The 22,532-nt window shown below is 34.4% G+C and overlaps 1 protein-coding gene across 1 annotated transcript in view; it reads right to left on the bottom strand.

The window, feature by feature from the left end:
• The window catches only part of ATG4C (autophagy related 4C cysteine peptidase), a 130,889-nt gene extending 119,885 nt beyond the window's left edge, over positions 1 to 11,004 (bottom strand). The window contains 3 exon segments of the mRNA XM_079127109.1: positions 1,412 to 1,540; positions 9,777 to 9,868; positions 10,942 to 11,004. Coding sequence (XP_078983235.1) covers positions 1,412 to 1,487 — 76 coding nt within the window. The 5' untranslated portion in view covers positions 1,488 to 1,540; positions 9,777 to 9,868; positions 10,942 to 11,004.
• Positions 11,005 to 22,532: the final 11,528 nt, after the last annotated feature.

Raw genomic sequence — 22,532 nt, 5'->3', positions numbered from 1 at the left:
CACAAATGGTATGCCTTTACTTCATGTACAAAAAGAAACAACATGTATCACATTTATTTACAATAAAAATAAATTTTAAAAATTAATTAAAATTAATTAAAAAATATACATGAACTAAGGCTGAGGGAACAGCTCAGTGGTAGAATACATTTACTATGTGCAAGGTCCTGACTTCGATCTCCAACACCACGAAAAATAAATAAAAATAAAAATTGTACCCTTTAAGAAGGTACATTTTTAGTACACAAAATATATATTTATTTTTAAAAAATTAATGTTCAAAATTTTCAAAATGCAATATCATGTTATTGCCAAATTATAACTCTCTATATATTGCTAGTTGATTACTTCTAGTGGACCAGAAGCCAAATGCCAATTATGTTTCATCTGTATTTGTATTATTAAGACCATTTACTAGATTTTTTTTATCATTCCTGTTTTAAAAATATGAACTTCCTATAGAAACTAGTTCTGCCTGAGTACTTCTCCATATTTGAGGGCTTCTTCATCTCCAATTTGTTTCTAACCTGAAGTGGGTTTCCATAATAACCACATGAGCAGCTCAGGAGACTGAGGCAGGAGAAGCATGAGTTCAAAGCCAATCAGGGCAACTCAGTGAGGCCCTCAGCAACACAGCAAAACACTGTCTCTAAATAAAGTGTTTTTTTAAAAGACTGCAGATATGACTCAGTGGTAAAGCACCCCAGGGTTCAATCCCTGGTACCAAAAACATATTATCCTTATTGTATTTGTTTGCCAAGAGTAACTAGTTTGAAAAAATAGTGGTTACAGGGTAGGTACATTTAGAGAAAAAACTCAGCAGTATCACTGTACAAACCTAATACTATCTGTTCTATAAGTTCGGAAGTCAATTTTGGTTACCTTCCTGGTTCACAAATGAGGCTGCCTGAAACTGAATCTAAAGAATTGAGGCATTATCACCTGAATAAATTTCTTTCTGCTATAGGACGTTAAAACGGCATATATCCGCTGGATGCGGTGGTGCCTATAATCCCAGCACTTCAGGAGGTTGAGGCAGGAGGATCATGAGTTCAAAGCCAACCCCAGCAAATTAGCAAGGCCCTAAGCAACTCAGTGAGACCCTGTCTCTAAATAAAATATGAAAAAGGGCTGGGAATGTGGCTCAGTGATTAAGGACCCCTGAGTTCAATCCTAGATACCAAAAAGAAAAAAAAAAAAGTATACATCCATGAGGATATCAATATACTCCATCAAAATCGGGAGGGAGGGGAAAAAGGGACTGCACAGTATGTTTCAGTTTCTAAGCAATGTTCATGATATTTGGCTCTCAGGAAATTCTTATCTACATTCCTTACAAAAATTAAGGAAAAAGATATGTTATCTTCAAATACTTCTTGGATTTATACAATTCTTTAGTCATAATACTTACTATATTTCATGTTGTTCCAAGCTGATATAAATTTAGTTTTTAGCTTGTCGACTTCATCTGTTCCTGTGGCCTCCATATTCAAATTCTAAGAAAAAGCCATTACTTGATTGCATTCTTTTGTAGAACTGACTTAAAGGAAAAAAGTTAAGGAAAAATAAGTAATCAGTACATATTATAGGATAAAGTTACTTAAGTGATTAAATATAATCTGAAGTAAAATGAGCAAACTAATTTCTCATTTTACAGACAAAAACTGAAGATCAAATTCTCATTTATAAACAAAAATCTTATAGCACATACTCCATAAATATTTTAACTATATAAAACATTCAATACCAAATATGTACAATAAAATTATCACACAAAACCAAACACACACACTGAATACAATAAAAATTACCTTGGTAACACAGCTCAGCTTTTATGCTTATAAGAACACCTGAGATTTATTTTATTTATAATTAGAGAAGGTGATTTGAAATCTTATTTTAAAAATGTTGACTATCTTTAGAAAGGAGACTTCCACTAACATTGCTACTTTCATATAAAGTTTAATTGTTTTGTTTTTTTAAATTATGACATTTAATTTCTTCCTATCTCAATATTAAAGCATTTTAAAAAAACAGAATGGCTTAAATTTACAAAAGAAAATGTTTTCATACTTTAAAATAAGAATAAATATAGTTCATAAGTGTGTGTTTCATAACTATGACCAGGAGGAAAATTGAGATGTGAGATACAAACTGAATAAAGAACAAATTATAACTGAAAATGCTTGTCTTATTTACAGTAATTCACAGTTTACTTTTCAAGAAATGAATGTTGCACAGAACATTACTTTTTTAGGGCTAGCTACTCAAAAATACTGATACATGGGGCTGGGGTTGTGGCTCAGTGGTAGAGTGCTTGCCTAGCATGTGTGAGGCACTGGGTTTGATTCTCAGTACCACATATAAACAAATAAAAATAAAGGTCCATCGACAAAAACATTTTTTAAAAGTTAAGAAAAATACTGATACATCAGTTTTTCTAATTATAGGTATTCTATTTTATAATATGCATTAAAAGCTACTAATCATAAATTGTAGTTCTAAGACAGGAGAAAACATGAAGAATTTAAAAACAAATGTGCTTATAATACAGAAACTCCAAAAAAGTGGCACAAGATGCAGGAACGGGAGGGAACACACAAGGCTTTATAGACCAGGTTAAGAATTTTGTTCTTTATCCTAGGAAAGCGGTTTCAAACACAAATATCAGAATTGTTTTGTGTTTGTTTTAATCTAATAGCAGCATGGAGAATATTTAGAGATGACAGAAGCTTCGCCAGCAGGATATCTTCAGCCCAGCCTGAAGCCTGCCTGGAACCCAGCTGGATGGACTCTGCCACTGGTCCACATGAGAAATAAGCAAACAATGGGAAATGGAAAAGGATGCAGTTTGGGAAACAGCAGCTGTACTGCTTCTCCATAAGTCCCACAAAAACGGTTATAATTTATAGAAATGAAAATCAGATGATATACATGTTTATATAGGTTTAGTCAGGCTGTGCTTATCAGCCAGAAAATATATCAGTAGCGTCTATTTTCATTCTTAGTGTGAGGAAGCTCAGGGGCTCTGTTTCAGTAGCAGTAAAGGGGGACACAAGTGGATACATGAAGAAATACATCAAAAATTCAGTAAATCTTCTTGATAATAATGGATGGGGAAGGTAAAGAACACGTCAAAGATACACTCAGGCATATGGTGCCTGTCACTGAAATAGAGAACATTAAGAGAGGGGCAGGGAAAAGATCATGAATTTGATTTGAAATATGCGGAATTTGAGATATCTCTGAAAGATACAAATAGAAAGCCATTCATTTACTTAGCCAACAAATTTAACCAGACATTGTTCTAGGCACTGCAGATACAGCAGAGAACAAAGGCAATGAAATACCTGCTCTCATGCAGCTGACGTTCTAGATATATTCTAGAGATGTTAACTAAGCAGTTGGTTATGTAGATTTGGGGCTCAAAGGAAATGTCTAAGCTGAAAATATTAATCTGCCAACTGCTGATGTATAAACAAGAATTAGAGCTATAAATACATTCCTCAAGGCTTTGCCTTGTTCATGTTTACAATCCCAGCACTTAGCATGTTCCTGGTATTTAAGGCTCTTCATGAAGTAACTCTATCCACATCCACTTAGCTTGGATTCCTCTCTTACCAATCCCTCACATGTACCATATGCTGAAGCCATTTTTTTTAAATTAAGCTTCTTGAACTTTGATATGCTGTTTCATGTCTCTGCAAGTGCTGTTCCTTCTACCCTGAATACCTTACTGCTCACCCTCACTGTTTGATTACCTTACTGTCACGAGTTCATAAGACCCAGCTTAAGTTTCACCTCCTCTGGTAAGATTGGTGAAGATTTCCCTGACTACCTTCCCCAAACCTAAAACTAAGACAGATGCCCTCCTCTTAGCTCTCACAGGGTCATCTGTCCTACTCTATCACAGCACTCATCACACAGTACTATAATTACTTATTTATTTATACACTAGACAATAAATTTTTTAAGTGTCCTTAAATTCTGCCTGGTATAGAACTGGTTCTCAAAAATATTTATTAAATGAACCAGTGAACTGATAAATTAATGAAATATAGGTATATTACTAGTAGCACTCTCACCAGAATTAGCATGGTTTTTAACTTACAAATAAAATAAAGGAAAATTTCCCTCAAGAAAACTGCCCACATATTTAGCAAAATCCAGAAAAGCAAAGAGAAGAGAGTTTATAAAATATGTGAATTATATAAAGCGCATCCACATGATGGATTACATATCCTTTAAAAATGTCTCCCAAGAGTTTGTCAAAGTGGAGAAACACTATCAGACCACACAGGCAGAGGTGGGGTGGATGGTGCGTTCAAAAGAAGTTCGCCAAAATGTTAATAGTTTCTCTGTGTGGTTATTTTTATATCATAATTTCCACATTTTCCAAATCTTATGTAAAGAAAATGTATTACTTTTAGAATTTAAAAAAGATTATGTTTTTAAAGTCACCAACCTTGAATCCTCTAAATCCAAATATTTTAAGTAAGAAAATGTGCACACATGTATTTTTTTTCCTAAGTCAGAAAGAAAGTAGGCCACAGGAAAGACTCTGGCTCCAACAATGTCTAGCACCAGAAACCAGTAATACTCTGGACAGTCCTTAGCAGAGTAAAGAAGTCAGGATGCATGATTCTGGCTTCCTAAACAAATAGTTTATCAGTGTCTTCTCTCCTACTACAAATATATAGCACACTAAGCAAAGTCTCAAGTGTAAGGATATTGTATTTCATCAACAGTGCTGCAGTGACACAGAATGGTGCCATTGAAAACCAGTGAGCCCACCCCTAAATCCACTGTAGCTGCAATACTCACAACTCCCTTGTAAATTCTCTAGCTTGGCCGCCATAATCTCCCCATCTGACAATTCTTGTTAGGCTCCTCCACTAACTTCTATTCTCCATTTCTAAATGCATTAGATTTACTTACATCTACTACTAAACACAGTTTTAGGCAGAACCCAAAGAGACAGTTCCTAAAGACTGTCCAATAGTTCTAACACTCTTTGCTTTCCTTTTCCATCAGTATTTCCACTCATATTTCTTTGGCAGTTATCAATCGTTCCTTTGAGTTCTTTGACTACAGACCTAATGTTCACTTCTCAGTTGGATTTTACATTCATATGTCTCAGGAATGCATCAAGTTGAACACATCAAAATAAGTAAGTAAATTCATAAGCTTTCTTTTAAAACCTGCCCTTCATCTCACATTGTTTCTGTAATTAGCATCAACTTCCCAACAAACTCAAGTGGGGATTCATCTCACATTCCCTGCATTCTCTTACCCTTTATATCCTTTTCACATCCAAGTCCTGTTTTTATTTTTTAAACTATACAATGTCTGTAAAATCTGTTTCCTCCTTTTCATTTTCTCTACCACTCCTTAAAGACTTCATTATTTCTTAGTCATTTATGTCTAAATGACCTCCTCATTTTATTGTTGACCCTCTACTATGCAATCTCCCTGAAGCTTGTCTCTTTCACTGATTCCCTTTCACATATAGAATAAAGTCAATCCCTGGTATTTACTTGCTTACTGTGATTCTAGTGTTATCTGCTACTCATAGAGCCTAGGCTTAGCTTTGTGAGATATTACTGGGATGCAGACTCCCCCATCCAAATATTAAAAAGAAAAAGAAAAAAAAAAAAAAGAAGTCAAGATGCACTAAAGGGGTTGGGGGAAATGAAGATGATGAGTAATTAGGCATTTTGCATAGAGAAAGCCTGCATTTACAGAATGACTCCTAAATAAATAAGCAAAGTAAGATGCTATGATACATGAATTAATGAGACAAGTGTCCTGACCTCAATGAATTTAGAGTGGAATAAACAGCTGAACTGTTCTTTTATTGTTATTTTTAGTTGAAACACTAGCTACTTAATTACTCAGAATAACTTTATCCCCAAATGTGAAACATTTGAAATGTTTTTGAAACATCTTTGGAATAAAAGTATTCCATAAGAATATTTTTATTGTCATTGTTATATAGAATAATTAAGGATAACAAAATTATCAGCACTGGGTCAAACTAAAGATAGCCTGTCACTATTTTAATAATTTGGGGGCTGGGGTTGTGGTTTAGTGGTATCTTGCTCACCTAGTATGCTCGAAGCCCTGGGTTCAATCCCATAATACCTTTATTTTTATGTCCACCTACAACTAAAATATTTTTTTAAAAATTCAGTATAGTTACTTTTCATATGACTAATATCGAATTCCATTATTTCCTAAAGATTGAAGCCCATTTTATTTCTATAACAAAAATTTAAATGACAATTTCTAAAACTCTACTTCTGAGCAACTGGAGATTATTTTAAAAAGTGATCCCTAGAACCATGTTGGAAAGTATTACAAACCGAGAAACTTTATAAAGGAATAAACAAAATGCCTAATCGGAAGATTTGTCTTACTTCATACTAAAACTCATTATAAAACTATAGTAATCAAACTTTAATACTATTTAAATTTATTATTCCTATTAGCACAGGATGACACCAAATAAAACATAATAGGGAATACAGAAATAAACCCAAGCATATTTGAGAATTTAAGACCTGACATGGAAGATATTTCACAATACTGAGAAAAGATGGTTAATTTAATGAACAACACTAGAATAATAAGCTAGCCAGTTTAAAAATAAAATTCCATGACCACCTCACACATTATGAATTCTAAATAAATTAAAGATTTAAATACAAATTCAAACACAGAGAATATGTGTACATACTCTAAGGAAATAACAGATTAAAAATGTTTAAATAATCTTGGAAAAGCAAAAGCAGTTGTAAGCATGGTATACAAAACCAGAAATCAGAAAAGAAAATGTAGTTACATAAAAATGAAAACTTCTGTAAATGAATTTTAAAAAGCATGAACAAGATTGAGTTACAATCCATCAAAAAGGAAAAAAATTTGATACTCATTACATATTTAAAGTGTTAAAGTCACTAATGTACCAAATGTCCATAAAGTCCAAAGTGGAAATTGCTATGAAATAAAACCTCTATTTTGACTTCTTGTTGTTCTCTTTATTATTTAAATGTTTACACTGAGTCTCTTTTAAATAACAAAACTATTAAATAAAAAATTGCTCAAATGAAAAATTAATACCCAAAATTATAAATGTACCCAGGTTATGTTAAACTCTTTTAACAATATAACCTAAATTGCTCAGCTAAAAGTTTTATAGTTAAGGCATTCTATTACAAAATTTCTAAACAGTTCATAAATTAATGAATAAAAACGATTTGAAGACTTTTATTTATTTATTTTTTTTTTCTTTTAACACAATTCTATTTCTGTAGTTCTCAAAGACATCAGGTTTAGCTATTTAGTCAAGTGGAAACTTAACTTCCTTATTTAATTCCCCAGGGCAATGTTAGCTAACTAAAATTACTTAGAAGATATCATTTGTTAACTCACAATTTTTGATTCACATTAAAATATACATGGCAAGATTTGGAAAAAGGAAAAGGAATTCAGTCTATTAAAATATTTTCTATATATTTGTATGAGATAAGCCAAGGAAAAGCAAAACAAATATTTATATTTTAACTGCAAATAAGCAAAAAAATAAATAAATAAAACCCTACAAATGAGGCTATCACAATGCAGTTCAACATAACAGTCACAACTGCAAAAATCTTCACCCACAAATCCCTTTCCAAAAACTTTTCTAGCTTTTAAAAAATTTTAAAGTAAATGAATATTCATTTGTCTAAAGTCAGGCACAGTGGCACACACCTGTAGTTCCAATTATTCTAGAGACTAGGGCCAGGAGTTCAAGACCAGGCTGGGCAACCTAGTGAGACTATAGAAAGTATATGGTAAAGCTGATTTTGCCATTATCCAGTATATTCCAATCCCTCTAGTATCCAAAATACATGGTTTGACTGTCCCCATGATCATGTAATGCTAAAATTTCTGTTTTTTCTGTGTAGTATCATCAGCACCTCAGTCTGGAAAAGCATCAAAATAACATTTTCCACAATTTCCGAATTACTTTTTAGAAGGTGTTTATGGTTTACTTTTTACACTTTACAGACTTACTAAATCTTTTTTCAAGTGGCTGTTCTTTACTAATACATACTACAACAAATCTTACCACCTACCATCTCTGTATTTTTGTTCACTATTTAAATTCTCACAAATCCTTTTTTAACAATGGGATAATCACATTAAAGAGGAGAAAACTATCTTAGTAAACATAGATTACTAAGGGGCTGGGTGCCATGGCACACGCCAGTAATACCAGAGGCTCAGGAGGCTGAGACAGGAGGATCTTGAGTTCTAAGTCAGCCTCAGCAAAAGTGAGGCACTAAGAAAACTCAGCGAGATCCTGTCTCTAAATAAGATACAAAATAGGGCTGGGGAGGTAGCTCAGTGGTTGAATGCCCCTGAGTTCAATCCCTGGTATCCACCCAAAAAAAAAGAAAGAAAAAAAAAAGACAAAGTGAGAATTATTCTTGATTGTTAATAATGTGAAGAGCAGAATGATGACTAAGCAGAGTTCTTCTTGGAAAGCAAAGTATCAACACTTGATGTGTAAATCATCAGTTGAGACCCAGGTGCCATTTTCAAAGTTACCTTTTTAACCACAACTATGCACTAAGATAGTTGATAAATGATAAACTAGTAAGTGTAAAAAGTACTCAAATCAATGTCCATGCAGGGCAGATGAAGACAATCAGCCTCTCCCATCTGGCAACCAGTAGAATATTTTATTCACTGAGGATTTAAAGCCACAGTTCCTGGTAGAACCTTACGGGGTGATTAAATAGAAAGGATCTGGGTCACATTGTGCAATGGATGATAATACTGCAAACTTCCAATATCTGCATAGGCTGGGCATCTTCCTCAAATGGTATTCTGTAGCAAGATGAAATATAGATATTGATTTTGAATTTTTGATGTGCTTTTAGCTATACCATCAAATAAAATGAACTGTGAGGTCTGCTCTAAGTTTTTCATCTACTATAACCTGTTCTACCTGCTTTTATTTTTCATACCAAATATCAATCAATCCCTTATCAGCTATCATCTTTGCTCTAATTTCTTCTGTCTCGGCTCTTTATTTACAGAAACATTAATATTGTCCCCACTTCTATTCCCTCTTTTATCTTCATGCACTAAACTCATACTCTAAAAAATGTTCAGTTTGTAAATCCTCCTAAAAAGACTCCTAAAGACCCTGCATACTTGGGGGGAAAAAAAAGCAGCAGAGGAGGGATACAGATATGAGAAAGGGAAAGCAACGGTAATAATTGTGCAGACTGTCTCTTTTTAGAGCTAATAGGCAACATAGAGGACAGGAAGAAATGAAGACAAAAGATTCAGAAAAAGAACAGCAACACAACAAAGGCAAAACATGCAAGTTCAAAAAAAGGTTTTATAAAAAAGGACAAAGGACTGATAGCAAAGAGACTAATAAGATAGTCCCAAGGATACATCTTATTCTTAGGGCATCTCAGGATCACATCCACCAGTTAAAAACATTATACCAATGCACAGTTACTTTATAAAGATGATCTAAACAAAACATAGAATTTAAGTGTTCTCTTAAATCATTTTTTAAAATATTTTTTAGTTGTAAGTGGACATAATACCTTTATTTTTTTATTTTTATGTGGTGCTAAGGATCAAAACCAGGGCCTCACTCATGCTAGCAAGCACGTTACCACTGAGCCACAACCCCAGCCCTCTCTTAAATATTAAAGGTAAAATACAGAGAAAAGAAACTAAGTGTTGAGCAGACACACACTTACCCTCACACCTGACTTGCAGCCAACAACCTGGACCTGTGCAGTATTGCATATTCCATGTTCACAGGCTGTGCAAAGTCATCACTGTAATCAACCTAAATGGGATATAAGGAGTTGAAATGACCTCAATCATTTATTTGAAGATGGCAGTAAGAATTATTAATAATACCTAGACTGTCCAAAGACAATCTTGTCTTAAGCTTTAATCTTATCTCTACAAAGAACATAGTATTTACTATCACTTGATAAATATATACTAATTATGTCAGGACCTTAATAACCTCTGATGAGTCTGAGGTATCTATGAATGTTTGGAGCCTCCACACTTTAAAACACAACTTTTCAAGCTGTTAAATATGCAGTCTATAGATAAGCAGTAACACAGGAAGTCAAACAACTTAATCAACAAAATACAATTAACAGATGAAGGATGTAGAATTTCTGAACTGAAAGTGAACTTACAAAGCATCTAATAACTATTTAAGTATTAACAGTAGTCCTTGACCATCAGTCCCATACAATACACTTCAATCTACCAGAGCTTGGATGGAGGGGAGGAGTGGAAGAAAAATGTGTAAATTAAAAAGATTGAAAAAAGTATCACTCTCATCCCAAGAAATCTGATCTGTTCTCTGGTTCAGATTCACTAATCACTACCCATGGTTAACACATAGTAATGAGACCTTTGCAACATCCTCACCAACTGCACTCTCTCAGCCTCTGACTAAACACATCTAGAAGGAGCTCAGTACCTAATGAGTACTGTACTAAACTGAATATGCAGTTTTAAGTGTAAAAGCCTGATAATGTTAAACTGTTTATTCTCTACTAACAGAACTTTTCTAGAGTATTCACATTAACTACCTGATACCTACTAATTTTAAACAATTACACTTGCTAGAAAAATGTTACATGGAACCAAAATTCTACCTATATTTTCCACCAAGAAGTCTGCTTGTATCCTTGGAAATTAATCCTTATTCCATTTGACAGCCCAGCTGATATTTTAAAACTACTCCCCTTACCCCTCCTCCCTAGTCTTTTCTTTTCCACATCAAATACCCCCACTTCCTTCAGTTCATCAGAAGACTATAAAAGAGTGATAATAAGGATTCAGTCAGGGTATCATAAAGGGGTTAGAAATGTAGAGATGCAGATTGTGACTTACAATTTGGTAACAAGTAAATATGATTAAGATCTTTCCCAAATCCACTCCATTAGTTACTCTTGCCAAGACAAAGGCACATCCCTATTGTTGAGGCTAATAACACTACATGACATTTAAACATAAAATATCACATTTTTTCATCAAATATTTGAGTAGCTACTTCTGCAAGGTACTAAGGGAGATAAAGTGATCACTAAGGGAGATAAAACTTAGTTCCTGCCCTCATTAACCTGACATTCTAATAAGCAAGATATTTATAAGTACCATAATACAGCTGAATGTGGTTATATCTCACAATAGAGATATAAAGTATTACAAAAGAAAAATAATTCCCCCTTCCAATGAGAATAGTCACACATAAATCACAGGGTAATATCATAGGGTAAAGCAATCACAAATGGCTTTCTCCAAATACAAGGAACAAGGACATACAAATAACAAATCTTTCTATTCTGAAAATAAATATGGGAAAACACTAGACATATTAGTTAGGAATAAGTTAAAGTATTCTCAACAATTATGTTATTGTTAAAGATTAGTGCTGAATTGTATCATAGTCAATAGAAGTCCATTGTTTAAAGTGTTCACAAACACAATTGTTTGGGCTTACAAATCGATTCGTTTGATGTCACTTGTCATTTCTAATTTTAAATAATATATCAGTTGGAAAATGGAGCCACAAATTGAAATTCTTATGAAGGTTAAAGCTGCACATTCTTCAGATGATATAACTGTTCTAGAGTTCCCTGTAACTATATGATAAAGTTTTAAATTGTTATGTTTACTTTAGTATCTTTATGAACAACTGATTTTACAAAGCTTGTTAAAGAGTAGTTTAGTAAAAACCTAACTATATTTTAAATTGATAACATAATCACACAGAATAAATAATTAATTTTGAGTACCTACTGTATATACCTTTAGAGTAATATATTACCAGGACAAAATTTTATTAAGGCAAAGAAATCTTTACTTGGTGCATTTGTTGTTGAAGGCAGTAATGATCTAGTAATTACAAAACTATTTTATGTGATTACAAGATAAACTAAATGATTAAATACATTGATGATACTGATAATCCAAATTCTTCCTGTGAGAAACAGAAGACAGCAATATGAATTAGGGGAGGGAGAATTAGTGAATTTTTGTGTGTCTGTTCATTTAAAGGGTTGAGAAGTAATGATATCCAGTAGCAATGAGCATATTCAATGCCCAGATCTTGGAATCTAAGCATCTGTTTGCACTAAAATGAACCAGGACTCCATCAAAATGGATGATTCCAGATCTCAAGTAGGGAATGGAACAGGAGAGCCTGGAATATTATATTGTACAAAAGAGTAAAAAAAAAGAAGAAAAAAAATGCCTACGGATAAATGGGGACACATCCAAAAGCCACAGAAACCAGTTTGAAGGGATTGCAATTGACCAAATTTGGGAACTCACTATTTGGCAACTACCAATGCAATGATTAATCCAAGCAAGAAGCAAGAATTATCACTGGCTAAAACCACTGGGTAGGAAAAAAAATCCTCTGGAAAACAATACTCACATGATCTCAAAATATCATTCCCCATGGATTAATTATTAAAAACAAAATGGAAATGATACTTAGAATATAGAAAATCAGGCTAAACTAACTAATGGACCTTAACATCATCAACGATGGAACAAACTGTCATTATATTATTCCCAATGTCATGATGAAATGGAAAGTTCATAACATTACCTAGATAGGAATAGAAAAAACTATTTAACCTGAAATTAACTGTGAAGAAACAAACATCAATTTTGTGAAGCAGTCTACAAAACAGTTGGTCTGGACTCTTAAAAAATGAGAATGTGGTGGTGGTATTGGGGATTTAATCCAGGACCACTCTATCACTGACCTATGTCCACAACCCTTTTAAAAATTATATATTTTGAGAAAGGGTGCAGCTTATTTGCTCAAGCTGGTCTCAAACTTGTGACCCTCCTGCCTCAACCTCTCAAGTAGTTGGGACTACAGGCATGTGTGGCTGTGCCTGACCAATGACAATGTCTTTAAAGGTAAGAAAAGAAGGAAGGAAGGAGAGAATGAAGGGAGTAGGGAGGGAGAAGGTGGAGAATGCTCCAAACACAGACATGACAGTGAAAGGTAATTCATGATCCCCAACTGAATTCAGTATATTTTAAACACATTATTGGGATATTTGGAAAAATCTAATTCTTAATATGTACTGTATGTAAGATATTCATATGAAAGTTAAGTTATTTGAGTATGCTAAAGGAGTTAGTGATGTAGGAGAATACCCCAGTTCTTAGAATATACATGATGGTAGAATTAATATTATCAAAATGGCCATACTTCCAAAGGCACTATACAGATTTAACACAATTCCAGTTAAAATCCCTATGACATTTCTCATAGAAACAGAAAAAGCAATCATGAAATTCATGTGGAAGAACAAAAGACCCAGGGTAGCCAAAGCAATCTGAGCAGGAAGAGTGAAGCAGGAGGTAGCACTATACCAGACCTTAAACTCTACTATAGAGCAACAGTAACAAAAACAGCATGATACTGGCACCAAAACAGACAGGTAGACCAATGGTACAGGATAGAAGACACAGAGACATACCCACATAAGTACAGTAACCTCATAATAGACAAAGGGGCCAAAAACTTACAATGGAAGAAAAGATAGCCTCTTCAACAAATGGTGCTGGCAAAACTGGAAATCCATATGCAGTAAAATGAAATTAAACCCCTCTCACACTCAACTCAAAATGGATCAAGGATCTAGGAATTAAACTGAGACCCTCCACCAAATAGAAGAAAAAGTAGGCCCAGATCTCCATCACATTGGCTTAGGACCAGACTTCCTTAACAAGACTCCCATAGCACAAGAAATAAAAGCAAGAATCAATAAATAGGATAAATTCAAACTAAAAAGTTTTTTTCTCAGCAAAGGAAACAATCAATAATGTGAAAAAAGAGCCTACGGAGTGGGAGAAAATCTGTTCCCCAAAATAAGAATATGCATGATTAAGTACTATGGGGTGAAGTGCCACTATGTCTCCACCTTACTTTCAAATAGTTCAGTAGGAAAAAAAAAGTATATGGGTATATTTAAATACAGAGACACTTGTGTAACAGCAAGCGTGAGCCCAAATGAGGCACGGTATTAACTAATGAGTCCAGGTGAAGGATAAGCACAGTACGTATATTTGCAGTACTAACTCTTTCAAACTTTATTATGTGTTTGAAACTGTAAAAAAAAAAAAAAAAAAGTTGGAGGGAAAAAGTAAGGTGGAAGTTAAGTTGACTTTAGAACAATATATCAGACTTTATAAAGCCTAACCATTTCTTCGCCCAACCCAGAAGGGCTATAGAGTATATAAAGTTCAGGAAAGGAATGGCTAAAAATAAAGGTAATAATTCTAACAAATAATGAGTAATCCCAAACCAATCCACCATCAATTTTCCATGACAGCTGTAGACTAAACATAATCTCTGCTGAGAATTCCCTGAAAGGTGATGTGTGCTGACTCATCTAGTGAATAAACAAAACTATTTAATATATTTTCCCAATACAAATATAACTACCAAATTTTTTCTCAAATTGAGCTTTATGTTATAGTCCTAAAATTAAAATATTGTCAAAAACGTCCAGATGATCTCACACTCAGTATTGCTATAATAATAATCATTTAAATTCTATATCAAGAATTTTGTTAATCCATAAACATATATCATCTCATTTAGTCCTCACAACAAGGAGAAGGCAAATATTACTATTATCCTCAACTTATAAATAAAACAACAAAAGCTTGGAAAGATTATATAACTTCTGTAAGGTCATACAGCTAGAAAATGCCAAGAGATCTTGAATTCAAGTAGGCTGACTCCAAAGCTCATGGTCTTTATTCTATACACTATATTCTGTCACTTCACTATGAAATGTAAAATTTAAACTGATTGTATTGATTCAATAGATATCAAAAATTACATACTTGAGACACTTCAAAGAAAAATCAAAAGCATGTGTTTTTCCCTAATGCACATTTATATTTACATCCACACCAAGTAAGTGAAGTTAGAATTTAACCAGTTTACTGCCAAATCCCAACTAAAATAATGATATTTAACTGCATTACTCAGTACCTATTGGTACATATGGTTTTTAAATGCTACAGATGGGTTCAAAATAGACAGCAACATTTTTCCAGATGCTTTCATCTAGAACTTCATCCTCCCTCATTCAAGGGGAAACAAAAACCTTAATACATATTTACCATTGCTCAAATATACTGAACTGAAACAATGACACAAAAGGGAAAAATAACTAAGAAATTAACCTTGAATACTACTGCCACAATAAAATAATATTAATACGCAAAGCATGTCCCCCTAAACCTGGTCCTCTTTCAATATTCTCAGTGAATTTCACCACAATCCATCAAGTTAAATAAGACAAAAACCTAGGGGTAGCCAATGACATCTTCCTCTCTTCACCCTTCATATCTAATGTACTTCCCAAACATCTCTGGAATCCATTCATTTCTATCTTTACCACTTTACCATTACCTTCTCTAGATTAATACCATCTCTTATTGGACTACTCCAACTGGTCCTAACTGGTCTCGAATCTTCTCCCCTTGATAAGTTCTTCCTCTGAATAAATAATATCAAATACTTTTTCATATTACTTAATGTAATTATAAGGCTAAATTTCTTTGAGTATCTGATTTATATCTGCTTCCAATATTACAGTAGATTCTATGAAGGTAGAAGCTATATTTACTCACTACTACATCATTGTGGCCTAGAAAAGTGCCTAATTAATAAATAAAGGCTAAATGATTGAATGTGTGTCAGAGATTACAATTTTAGTTACAAATAGTCCCCCAAAATAGGAATAAAGTGGTATAGGTTCATCAATCATTATAAGGAGCACCTTATGACATCAATTCTCCATCACAGAATTTTATATTTAACTCGAATTTAAATTGATCTTACTATTAATAATCTTAATCTGTTTAATTGACAATATTTTTTTTTCTTACTGAATCATAAAATAATAATGTTTTTTGGAATTTTTTTTAAATCTTATGATTCACAATTCACCTGGGGGCTCACTCCTTTCAAATCTGGTAATCTACCTTTTCTTCTTCCTTGGCCTCTATCCCATTCCTAAACATTCAATAATTAACAGAACCTACAGCCTCTTTCACCAATCCATTCCTTTATTCCATTTTCAATATAATCAGTCTAGATATAATTTCTCATTACCCTTCCTCTGAGCTGTGCCATGACTTCGTTTCCTTAAACTTTTTTTTTTCAAATTCAACCAACACAGTGCACTTAGTATGTACAAGAAAACTGAAGACAGAAAGTAGGTCTCTACTTGCCCCTCTCTCCAATCTCTTTCCCCTACAATTTAGCCTTAGGAATTTAGTTCATTTTATGCTTCTGTCTGGAATTACTTTCCTCCCTATTCCCACCTACAAAATCGCTGCCCACTTATTGAAATTCCAGGTTAAATTTCATCTTCATGAAACCTTCCCTAGTTAATCTCTCTTTTCAACTTTAACATTCTAAAATGCATAAAATCTAACACTTATTAGCTCTACTTTCTGCTTCCTTAGGCAAAGTTTACACTTCATATATCCTGCTAGACTATAAACTCCCTAAGAGTTGGTGTCTTTTGTTCACTGCTCTATCACCTGCACCTAGCAGAGTATCTGGTACATAAAGTTACAAAGCAAGATCAAAGAATTAATGCTCTTTATATATTCCAGGGTACAGAACAAATCTTTGCAACTGTGATACATTGAGAATCAAAAAGAACTGGACCAAATGACTTCAGTTTGTTCTTTTGCTAAATGTAAATAATATTCAGTGGCTCACTGAATTTACAATTAATGGAGATAATACTTCAAAAGCATCTGATATAGAGATAAGGGCAAGAGAACACTTATCAGGGAACGTTTTGATGATTGCACTGAAGTGTAAGAAGAATTTGATAACTGCCTAGTAAATTAACAAATTATCAAAAAAGTATCAATCTGAAACTCAGGAATCTCAGGAAAATTTTTAAAATTGAATAATGTCTAGCTTCTCAAGTTTTTCCACTAAGGAGTTCCATGAGTTAATTAATTCTGAAATATAACTTTAGCCCCGAATTCTGAGCATGGCTGAAACCATTTCAGATTAATTAGGAATAATCCCACACTGATAATTAAGTATTAATTTTAATTTTATGGACAAGTTTAGATTGTATTGTCAAAGAAGAATGATAATCTTACTATAAAAAATCTACAATGCAATAATAAGAATAGAAGTTGTAAACTCATTTGGGTTACATTAGCCTCAGAAAGAAAAGGACAAAATTTTTGTCTAGGAAACACTAGCAAATACTACTCAAAGCCCTTTACCAAAGCTAGCAAATTATCTAGAAATACTTCAAAAGAATTATCACAAATAACTTCAACATATGTGCATACCATTTTACAGAAAAAGAGCATCAAATAAGTAGCTTTAAAACTTTTTACTGAATTATACAACTTCTTATGTTGCCCACTTTTTAACTTAAAACAGTTCTCAAAATTGTATAGCAAGTGAATTGATAATTCAATATAACATCAGAGTATATGACTAATTAGAAACCCTTCACTATTTAGGAAAAAAGCTTTATCAATTTGAAACTCAGAAAAGACACAGATTTTACCTTTAAAGTCTTTCCAGTCCCTCTAGGTACTTCCAATGACTCATAATCTAATTACAAATTACAAGCAAGAGGGAAAGATCACTCCCTGTGCATCTATCTGCTATCAACTGACACAAAATCGTTGCAAAAAAAATTCATTGACACATACAGTATGGAAAACGGAAAATTCCCATCTAAGTAATTTAAATATAAAAAGGTGTAGGACAAGGTATTCTCCTCAAGTCTAGGGTAGTAACGGACAAGTAGGAAAAAATATAAAATGAAAATGTAAGCCAAAAAAAATAATAAATTGCATAAGTCATTCTGAGTTGGCCGTTATAATTCACCATATGTTAAGAATGTATTCTGAACCTCCAATCTCAAAAGCGAAAATCAAATAAAATTAGTGAACGTTAATATCCAGAAAGGCATCAGCATATCCAAAGGTAAGTGTTACAGTTTGAAGCAGTGACAAAGACCACAAAAGGGGAAAGGGGAGAGAAATGAGAAAATAAGATCTTAAAGATTCGGATTTTTTATTCGTTTTTGTTTTTGTTTTGCCCCAGAGAGAAACAGGCCCGAGAGATCACTGGCATAGGGAAGGGGCCAAACAGATGGGGCAGCTCAGGGCACAAGGTGGTGCCTAGAACACCTAAGAAGACGGCAATCAAAGAGAGCTGCCCATAGGAAGGCTTACGGTTTGTTATCTTTGGAGCCCCAGACAGGGCGAGGAGGAGTCAGAAGACAAATGACACTGGAAAGCAGAGAGGAGGGAGGCGCCAAAGCCTCGGAGAACCCAACTGATGATCACAGGGTCTCCGCGGAGGGCAAGGCCCCCCAAAACACCCTGCCATTCGGGGGTCAGAAACACTAAGCCCCAACCTTCTCGACTCCCCTCGCCTCAAGCCGACCCCTCACCGAAAGAGAAGGACTGGAGAACTGTACAAATGTGCAGGAGCCACCAACCCAGGAAGCGCTCCAGCTCTAGCAACAGCCGCCACAAAAGTAGCCCCACGCAGACGTTCGGACCTCGGCGCCGCAGCCACAAGTCCCGCGGCCGCGCGGCCACCGTAGTAAGAGGAACAGCCTCTCCCGCAAGCCCGTGGATCAGCCACTTCCGGGGCAAAGCCTGGCGAAGGGCCCCACGGAGCGGCAACGCACTGGCCTGTACTAGGCTTGCTTCCTACGGATCCCTCCTTCCCACCGGTTTGCCTCCCATGGCAACCGCTGATCGCCCATGCGACAAGTGCAGAACCGAAAGAGGGTATCTGTAAGCAGCGTCGGTCTGACAGACTAAACCTTACTATGGCTGTCATAAGTGTCTGTTGAACAATTGGACTTCAACTACCAGCATGCCATGCAACATCACGCTTACCTTTGGCTCAAGAACTACAAGACCCAGCATGCACGGCGCCCCTTTTTCCTCACTGCCTGTGACAATGTAGACCTCCAACCAAGCCACCTAGTGATAAAAATACCAGTATTGTCTTAACCTGTTACTAGGGTATTCCAAGCCAACCTATAGTTAGGAGTCTAGGTTAGGTACCTGTAAAACTCCTAGGTATATGCGCACTCATTTTTCACCTTCAGATTCTTTTCAAGGATTGAAACACAACAGTCTGGTAGAGGCCTCACTTTTAAAGATGTTAAGGGAATTGCTAAATCATAGGAAAAAGATAATTTATGGTTTTACAGATTCTGTTGGAGCAACAACTGCCAGGTATTCTCCTAAAATAAGTAGGAAATTATAGTAGAACTCAAAGTAAAAAAAAATTACAGGGTGTACATCAGGACTATGAAGCCACATAGGAATGAAAAACTTCCAAAATGCAGAATTGAAAAATTCTAGATTAAACTTGAACCATTGTTTCCCATTTTTAAATGTGAATTTGTTTATTTTCATTATTATTCTCACAAAAACAGGAAACTAGATTAACTAGAGTTTTCATTCATGTGGTGGAGCAACCAAATAACCAGAGAACAAAATAATAAATGTAACATTTATTAGAGTAAGCAAACAAGGTAACCGTCTCCTTGCCTATTTACATAGCTTGTGGTTCTATATATGGAAATACGGAACTTTTTTGTGATATTTAGGAGAGGTAACATGCATCTACAAGCCATCTGGATGACTTTTTAAAACTTCCATAAATAATTGGATGACAAAAATGCATTTTTTTCATTAGTTACATTAACAGGCCATGACAAACAATGCTTGGATTCATAAAATAATTTTGTGGTAATATACAAAATTAAGTTGTGTGAATAACTTATCAGGTTTCCATGGATTTATAACAAAACAAAATTTAATTGGTTAGAAAAAGGGAGTAGTAGAGAGCTGGGGTTGTAGCTCAGTGGTAGAGCACTTGCCTCACACGTCTGAGGCATGGGTTTGATCCTCAGCAGCACATAAAAATAAATAAAATAAAGGTATCTTATTCATCTACAACTAAAAATATTAAGAAAAGGAAAGTAGAATACCTTTCATTTTTACAACTTTACATGAAAGTCACAGAGGGACCTTATATTCTATAACACTGACATAGCATCAGCTACCATACAAACTGATTTCCAACTCCAGTGTGATAAATTATGCAGCACTAGCAAGTAAATATTTAAAATCTATGATCATTGAAAACAATCTGCCGCTTTCCATACTTGTGCAGCAAAACAATACGAATGCATTGAGGGAACATTTTCACTGGAGTGATTCAAAGGTAGTGTTAATAAATTATAGTTAGGTTATTTGATATTCATAAGTGTTTATAGAAGACAAACACAAAATTGCTTCCACTTATTAGTGATGTTATTAAGGAAGCCTTTGAAGTATGCTAAATATTTGATAAACATATTTCTAAAGCTGTCTCAATGACCAGTTGTACAAATGAACATGGAAGAGCATTTAAAGAGTCCATAATTTATGTAACAGACATTATAATTTTAGAGATTCTTGCAGCTGAAGTATTCGGCACTATTCTCTCCTCTAAATGTATCGCGGACTTTCCAATTCAGTCAACTGCCAACTACACCAGAGTTAATACTGGTCAAACTGTTAAAAGTTTGACAAATAAATGACGAGTACTCCTAGGGGCAAAGCACTCTGAACTGTTTCTGAAGCACAGATAGTTTTGATAATTAGGAAAGATTTAAAGAAAAAAGAAAAGTGGAAGGGCTTTAGCAGAATGGGAAAGTAAAATATATCTGACCATTAACTTAATAATCACTTGGAATTTGGTTAATTGGAAATCTATAATAGCTAACATGCCTTCAAAAAGTCAAGAGCTGCATCTTAAACATCTGTGTCACTCTCAGTGCTAAAAACAGTACTTTAAACAGAGTAAATAGTGTGTTTAAACAGAGTAACTGTTAGTGTTTATGGGAGTTCTCAGTGGTGACAGAGGACCAGAAACTCCCTTCTCATTCATGTTTATGTGTTTTAATGTAAGTTATTTCTAATACCTGAGCTTTTTAAAAAAATAGTAATTCAGGTTTTATAATAACTGCTACAACCAGAATATTTTATCAATCAGAATGTTACATTCAATAATCATTTACACTAAGCAATTTTTTACCCTTTCTTTTCTCTCTTTATCTGTGCGCTCGCACGCATACATGCACACACGCATGCATGTGTGTGATTCTAAATATCATTTTATTCTAGGCATACTGGTATACTTTAATAGCATGCCAGTCATTCTAGTAACATTGATAGTAATACAGCGCCAGATTTTTATAAGTAAACTTTTAATCATTAACTTCTACAAAGTATACTTCTTATCCATCCTCCTCCTGGACTCAGGAAAGATGAATAGTTCCATTTAATAAGTAAACATGTAGCTTGAATGCTTCATTGGAAATATTATATTATGGTAAACTGAACTGAGCCTTGATGAGATGAATAACTTGCAGATTCCTAAAGGCTAAAAAATTATTTTAAAGAACATTTGGTGAAAACTTTTTCTCCTTTCCAAGTGACCTTACTTCTATCCCCCCTTTTATATCTTCCATCTCTGTCTCTACTGCCCCCTTCACCTCAGCATGCAAATAAACACAGGATCCCTATGATTTTTGAAAACATCTTCAGTGAATTCACATTGTATCCTTTATGAATATTATTCTAACTTCCTTTTCCTTTCATTGTCATGCTTCAGCAAGTGCTACAAAGAAAACCTTAGGCTTGAAATGCGGCACAGAATCTCTTTGAAGCAACTAATGTTTACTAAACACCCACAGTTGTTCTGGGAATATGAAGAGAATTCAGATATAAAGCTTAAGGCCCCACAATACAGTGTGATAAATGCTGTTATAGAGTTATGTACAATGTATTAAGAGAACAAGAAAGGTTAGTTACTCTCAAATTGAGTGGTCCCAGAGGAGGAGGTTCCTGAAATGACCTAAATGATAAAAATAAGAAATAGCTTCAGAAGAGGGAGACTCAACCAGTTTAAGATAATCAATGAGTTCATTATAGCTGGAACACAATCATAGATTGGAGAATGATATGACATAAGTCTGGAAAGATAGAACGGAGCTATTATGTACTATGATATGGACCTTGAACTTTAACCTGAACATTAAGGGAATCACTTAGAGAGTGACATAATCAGATTACATTTCAGGTTACTGGTTGCAGTAGAAAGAATGGATTACGTTGGCAAGGCAAGTTAGGAGATCATTTTTTAAATTTAGTTTCTTTTTTAATGGGAGGTCTGAAGTGCAACATGAATAAGAGTAAAATACTAGTTGGAGCTATTAAGATAACAGAATCAAGAGGAGGTGGGAGGAGCTGGGGTTGTGGCTTAGTGGTGGCTCAGTGGTAGAGCACTTGCCTAGCAGGTGTGAGGCACTGGGTTCAATCCTCAGCACCACATTAAAAAAAAAGTCCATTGACAATTTAAAAAAAAA

The sequence above is a fragment of the Sciurus vulgaris genome, assembly GCF_902686455.1.
Source record: "Sciurus vulgaris genome assembly, chromosome: 1".
Classification (NCBI taxonomy): domain Eukaryota; kingdom Metazoa; phylum Chordata; class Mammalia; order Rodentia; family Sciuridae; genus Sciurus; species Sciurus vulgaris.
Note: the sequence above shows the minus strand (reverse complement) of the source record. Positions and strands in the feature narration are given on the sequence as shown.